Genomic DNA, 7,479 nt, shown 5'->3' on the forward strand with positions numbered 1-7,479 from the left:
TTAAAACAAAAAAGTCTCCCAAGAAGAAAGAGAGCTAGAAGAGAGTCTTAGAAGTGAGGTCATATAAGACACTCATGTATAAATACATTATCCTACATGAGAGAAACCCCAAAGAATGGAGAGTAAGAAAATATCTCAATATATTATTTAATAAAGCCAATGTCAAGTTTAGACGTGTTAATCAATTAAATTAGTTATCAAATGAGACTTTGAATGACTTGAGCAACATATATATGAAAAATTGAGACAACAATAACACATGTTTATAAAAGGTGTCAACATGAATGATGAAGATTGATGGTAGCTCTGTAGGGGGTAGCTCCCTTTCATTAATCATACAAAGATTATAGAGCTTAATTATAAAGAGTGTGCATTATAATGCAAATGGTTTCGAGAATCTCTTGAAGTTGTTTTATCTGAGCTATAAAGTAACAATCGAATTCTATCATTAAATCATGTCACAAAGTATATTATGAGCATTGCCTACATCTATACACTAACAACTATTATATTAAGCATTTATTACTTTTTCTTAAGCATTTTTAATCTTTATGTTACTAACAAAAAGGTTTAATTCACCTTGTATAGAGGCAAGGAATATGAAATTAACGAAATTGAAACAAGACAAGTCTAAAAGCATTCGTTAAACTCTTCTAACAACCCAGTAAGTGAAAAATGTGAGACTAAGATGGTAATGATAAAAGTATTTATTTACATTTAAATGCGAATCAAACATCTTCACTCTAAACATCAACAAATTAAATTTAAAAACACACATTCACAATATAAATCAAATATCTTCATTTTGAATGACAACAAATCATCTCGATGAACACTTTTCCATTCCTTTAATTTAATTAATTAAAAATAAATTAATACATATACTTCTCATAATCTTCACAATGTTAGGAAAATGGTGTCTCAACCTTGCAATAACAAAAGTTTACTATTGATAGGTCAGTGTCGAAGGGAGGGGTAGGAGGTGTAGGGGGATGATACCTTCTCTGTAAGGTTCGGGGGAGCGTGCCTCAGTGGGGGTTTGTGGGAAACATCCCTAGAAGTCACATTTTATGTATACTTTATCATTGTAAATCTTGACTATTTATAATTAGGTCAAAAATTCAATGACATAGACTTTGTTGGCTTTGTTTGCCTTAGAAGGAAACCTTATTTTATGATGGCATTGTACTATGACTGGGTATTATGATGTATTCCAAGAGTTTGATAACTATTGAGTTGCCTTTAGATCTTTGATTGCTCATACCCCTACGAGAAGCTTGCTTTGCAAGTATATTGAAAATCTTGTTGATTTTTGAATAGTATATTAGGTGTTTTTTGGAGTCTAGGTTTTTTTTTCGAATGGTTTTTTCTACGTAAACCTTTGTATTGTGGTATGCATGCTATTTATGCTAAGATTTTGTAACATTGTAAAAATTTAAAAACTTTTGCATTACCCTCCTGTCAAGATTAGTGTAGGAAGTTGTTCCACTACCTTAACTTCCTTTCACGTAATTAAAAAAAAAAATTGTTTTTTTTATTGACGACGGAGGATTTTTAACTTAGTCCACACTAGTTGAGGTCACAAATGAGGGACCTCATCTTTGATATGAATGCACAAAATCAATGCGAATAGTCCAAACTTGCGAGCTTAATAACCTAGCAAGGCACAAAGTCCATGACCATACTAGCTTAGTGAAGGTCCAGAACACTTAGTCACTTGGCATGAGCACCAAAAACATCAACACAAAGGTTCAAATCCACAAGTACACAAAATCAAAGAGGACACAAAACCAATAATCACAATATTCCAACACAAATTTGAACCTAGATGACAACATAAACAATATCACACATTGACCATAATACTATGTAGTAAACAAGATTTTTTTTATTATAAACTTTTAATAAAATGATACCACTTATAATAATTATAAAGAGTGACTAAAAATACAAAATAAAAAACAAATAGTTGAAAAAGCCACACTTTAAAGTCCATGGAAAATTTAGTCTTGAATATCAAAAGAAAAACATAATTAAAAAACTGGTAAATAAAAAAAATGGAACAATTACAAAAAGGGGTTTAAATTGTAATTTCAACATTATTCAATTAAAAAAATTATTGTTAAATAAAAACAATTTAAAACATTGGTGTCGTTCTATACGTTTACCTATTACACGTCGTATAATTTTCGAATTGGACCTAAAGACAATGTTCCCATTGTTATTCGATCCTCGTTTTCGGTTCACAACCAATCACCTGTCGAAAGTCCAAATCCAACGGCTCAGAATCTTTTTCCACATTGCCACGGATCACGCTACTCCGAGGGCAATCCGACGGTCAAAAACGAGCGCGGTTGGCAAGAAAAACTAGCTATAAGAAACGGATGGAACGCTGAGTCTCACACTCAAATCGCATTGGCAGATCGAGCAATTTCACCAGTGAAAGCAGAGAAAATGTCTGGAAGAGGAAAGGGCGGCAAGGGTTTGGGAAAGGGGGGTGCCAAGAGGCACAGGAAAGTACTCCGCGATAATATCCAGGGTATCACCAAGCCCGCCATTAGGCGTCTGGCCAGGAGAGGAGGTGTTAAGCGTATCAGTGGCTTGATCTATGAAGAAACCAGAGGAGTCTTGAAGATCTTCTTGGAAAATGTCATAAGAGATGCTGTCACATACACAGAACACGCACGACGAAAGACTGTGACGGCCATGGATGTGGTCTATGCTCTCAAGCGACAGGGCAGGACTCTCTACGGCTTCGGCGGTTAGGTTTAATTTTAAACGAGGGTTTTTAATTTTTTTGGTGTTTTTAAACACCACCTCTGTTATGGAATCGTTTGTTAACTGCTAAATGTCGGATTTATGTGAGTTCAATTCTTTCGGTACTAATTCTACTGTGTATTGCGGATTTTAGTTGACATCCAGTAGAGTTTAAATTTCAATCATTTGAAAGTGGGGATGATAAAATTTAGGGATCGTGAATTGAAATTTCTGCTTTCGATTGGGAGATCGAGAAGGTTTATTGGCGAATGTTAGCTAGCCACGATTATACCGAATGGATTTATAACAGTTGTTGAGATGAATATCTTATCCAGGATTTTTGAAATACTCGGGTTTATTTGAGTTAAATCTTTCTGGCAATAGTTTTGTTGTGATTGGATTTTATAACAGGTGTTGAGATGAATATCTTATCCAGGATATTTGGAATGCTCGGGTTTATTTGAGTTCAATCTTTTTGGTACTAATTCTGTTGTGGATTGCTACTAGTATCATAAGATGGTCAACTTAGTTTTCTCTGGCTAATAAGTTTTGATAACCTAACATTAGTAATGGTATCCTTGTTTCAAGACTTGTTTGAAGGAATAGGCAAATCCTAAGCAATTGTGATATGGGCTGCCCATAACAATCATAATCAATTTCTTCATAGAGACCCCCAAGCATGTCCAAACATGTTCAAGGTCACAATTGTGAATGAGTTAAACAATTCATATAGTTATTATTGTTGCTGTTTTTGGATTTGATTGTGCAAAATTTTTAGTTTCAACATTTTGGATTCATCATCAGGATGAGCATGAGCATAAGAATATAAAAATATAAGAATATAAAGATTCTGTCATCATCAAGATGATAAATAAGAATTTGATTGTGTTCAATAATTTTTAGCATTGATATTTTGAATCACACATAAAAAAGAGCATAAGAAGATAAGGATCATTTTGAACATAATGATATAAAGATTCTGTGATCTCCATCATCAAGATGTAAATGATGTAAATAAGAAAATGATGCTAGCAATTCTTGAACACAATTGATGGTAAATTATTTATTTATTTATTTGAAAAAACAAAACAAAAACATGGCAACAACTGTAGACATTTGAGCATTGGTGTTAATTATTAACATCATTATAGTTGATAAGATCATTTCATGCATTATACATTGTAAAAAAAATAAAATAAGAGTACTCACAAGGAATTGCAAACATAAAGAAGTTTCAAGATAGTTTTTTTTCGTAGAATTGTGAGAAAAGATTTAGTGATATTAGTCTGTCTCTTATTGGCTTTCATTTGGGTTTGAGGGGTAGAGGCAAGCTAAGTGACCATTCAAATTTATATAATTTTGGATTCCACGGCCAATAAGATTATTATGACAATCATTATAGTTGTAACAAACAATTATAAATTTGTAACAAACAACTACAAATTTGCAACAAATAATGTAAGCATTGAAAGATTGAATTGTATTGTAAACTTTGAACCTTTAATGCACTTTGAGTGAAAGCCAAAGTGTTCAACATGATGTAAATTGTGTAATTGAATTGTTTTCCTAGTTTCATATAATACCCACCCAAAAGATCAAGCCAATTGACCTAGATCCATATTGGTGCTAATGTTTAAAATTTGAATTCTATATGCCACTTGTCATCCTTGTAGTATTCCTCGTCTAAGGTTTGGAGTTTCTCATTCTTTAGGTTAGCATAGGTTAGGTGGTAGTTTTGACCCTCGATCCTCTATATATTGAGTTTGCTCTATCCTTTTGCTTTGACATGGGTTAGATGGTATCCTCAAACCTATGACAACTTCGATCCATGATTTGCGATAATTCTTGGCATGAGCTAGGTTGCAATTTCAATATTTGATCCTTGATGTCTCCTTGGCATGAGTTAGGCCATAGTTTGAATCTTTGATCTCCAATGTCTCCTTAGAAAAATCAAGTGATAATCTTGATCCCCAATCTCCAATATCTCTTTGAGAAACAAGTCTTTCATTTGATCTTTTGTAAGGAGACATGACAAATCCTTCCTCACCAAGATTGTTTGCCCTTAAGCAATATAAATTGGGATGGTTAAGTATCTTTGTGCTAATAAATTGAATCATGATGTAATGTTCATAGAGCCTAGATTTTGCACATGTTAGATGATGCATCTTTTGCCAAAGAGTTTTACGCAAATCCAATTGTTTGAGTGTCACCATGCCAATATTATGAATCCCACTATAATGTCCATGTATTCTATGTCCTGTACCTTTCCACCTTCAACTTGGATCAAGCAAAGAAGATAATCAACTATCCATATGTTGGTGATCCACAAACTTCCATAAGACCAAATATTGCTCTATATATTTGCAACCATATTTTTGTTGCACCACTTTGATCTCTAGATGAGTATGATAACTCTCTTGAGTTCTAGTGGATCCAATATCTCTTATGAGTTTGGACCACTTAGCTTGCATACAAGGTAGAATGGTGTTGTAGCAACCAAAATTTATCACAAACCTCATCACAAACAACAATGTAGTAGCCGAAATAATTGTTTTTTATTTCAAAAAATATGCAATCGACAACTTTCAAGGAAATTAGATCAATGCTTGTTGACTATGATGTTCACCTCTCCCAAATTATTGTTATTAGTGTTGGAATCAATGAACACTGAGAGGGTAGGTGAGTCAGTGTTCTTAAGTTATCAAATTTGTTAACCTGATTCTTTATCCATTGGATGCACAAGTAGAAACTAAAATGCAGAAACACAAAGCAAATAACTACATAACCATAGCACCAATATTTTTACATGGAAACCTAGAAAGGGAAAAACCACAGTGGGATTTTAACCCACAACATTATCATACTATGGCTAGTAGTAGAACAATATTACATGAGGGGAATGCACATGCATTCAAACACACTGCCTAGTGTTCACTGCTCAATTACAAAAGGGCAACAACCTGGAGGAAGGCTCACTGCCTTATGGGCTAATACAAAATGATTACAATGAGTAATGAATTGGAGAAAAGCTAACTATGCCAAATGACAGTTCCGGTTAGGCCCAAAGTGATCCGCTATGCTGTTTTGATAAACCGCTCTGTTCTACCCTACTATTGATTACCAGATCAACAAAACTTAAGGTGTGCACGTGAAACTGTGCTCAATCACTCCCAAAATCATCTCACATATTATATCCTCTCCCAAAGACACTATCCAAGTTGATCTTATATTTCTGCACTAACAAAATTGATCTCCCACAAGTCGGCTTCCCAAAATATCAAAATATGAAGCGTGTAGCTTCAAGTCAGCTCAAATCTTCACAAAACTATATTCCCGATCCAAAACATATGATCACACGCTTCTCATAAGTTGGTCCAATTACCTCGACCTTACTAACAACCACCGTAATCACCTCAAAGAATCCAGTCCACACGATACACCACCAACAATGAAGATAACCCTGTTTTATTGCTTTATCAGATACCCGACCTTCTAACATGCTTAAAAAACAACACCTGAGGATAGGATTGCGTGATAATCTACTTCTCATACTCAATCAACTTAACTCAGATCATTGAAACCAAAAACACATCATTGGAAATGAGAAATGCTCACCAAGACTATACATTGAGTATCACCGACAAACTAATACCAAAACTTACTCAAGATATCCGGATATCCCAAACTCCATTCTGGATAAGATCAATAGGTTGAGTTGCCATCAATGACAACTCCTAAGAAATCTCATGCACCATACATCATCAATCTTCACCGGAGCATCACCGAAATAGTGTCATGCCAACAATTAGGTTTATCTTGGACACAAAAGACTCTCACCATGATGCTCCAAGCTTTACCACTCGAAAGATAATTGAAATTAAGTGTATGTAGGTTGGAAGGTGGTTGTTGTAGTCATAGTTAGCTAGACTATTAACACTAAATATTCTTAAGGGATGAGACTTTTAACACAAAGCATGAGGCAAAAGGATCTTCCCATAAACATCTCTATAATACTACATTTTTTATTTCAAAATAAAAGATGTAATAATTAGAAACCATCTTGTACTAGCTACAAACACCTCAATAATGACAGTGGTATGGGAATTCCACCATGTGAGAAGTTCTTCTTTGGTTGTCATAAAAGTGGGGGAATTGTTAGAGATATTGAGGGCAGTGGATCTAATGCTAAGAATCATACTCAAAGCGGCCCTTGATGCATGCACTCAAAATGATCTATAGGTAGTCCCTTTCTTCTATCACTATTTCTCCTCACCTTAATATGTTTGGGAATTATAAGTACAACCAATTAAAATGGAATAATCTTAGTTGAAAAATCTAAAAATCCAAAGGTTGATGCAATCCAAACTTACAACTTGGAAGATCCTTCACATTGACACTCACCTCACTTTCTTGCAGCTACCTCCCCTCTACTCCCAAAATGCCTATTTTGCTCTAAGATGATATCCATCAAGCATGCCTTCTAGTTATGATTGCATGCACAAAATATCTAGCTTTGCCTCCACTATCCCTATTATTTTCTATCACACTTGATTATAGAAATCTACTCCTAGGATCCTCCACTCACTATCTCATCACCCACATTCAAGAAGTAAATGATATGAGTGTGAGACCATCTCATGTCATTGTAGAAGTTCACATGGTTGTGTAGAATAATAAGTTATACAACTCAAGGGGAACTAGTTGCTAGATGTTAAGGATTGT

The 7,479-nt window shown here is 34.4% G+C and overlaps 1 protein-coding gene across 1 annotated transcript; it reads left to right on the forward strand.

Annotated features, from left to right (window-relative positions):
* The first annotated feature begins 2,394 nt into the window (after positions 1 to 2,394).
* Positions 2,395 to 3,103, forward strand: LOC131054145 (histone H4). The gene has a single exon (XM_057988605.2). The coding sequence runs from the start codon at positions 2,455 to 2,457 to the stop codon at positions 2,764 to 2,766; it is 312 nt and encodes a 103-aa protein (XP_057844588.1). The 5' UTR covers positions 2,395 to 2,454; the 3' UTR covers positions 2,767 to 3,103.
* The last annotated feature ends 4,376 nt before the right edge of the window (positions 3,104 to 7,479 follow it).

This window comes from Cryptomeria japonica, chromosome 9 (assembly GCF_030272615.1).
Source record: "Cryptomeria japonica chromosome 9, Sugi_1.0, whole genome shotgun sequence".
NCBI classification, from domain to species: Eukaryota; Viridiplantae; Streptophyta; class Pinopsida; order Cupressales; family Cupressaceae; genus Cryptomeria; species Cryptomeria japonica.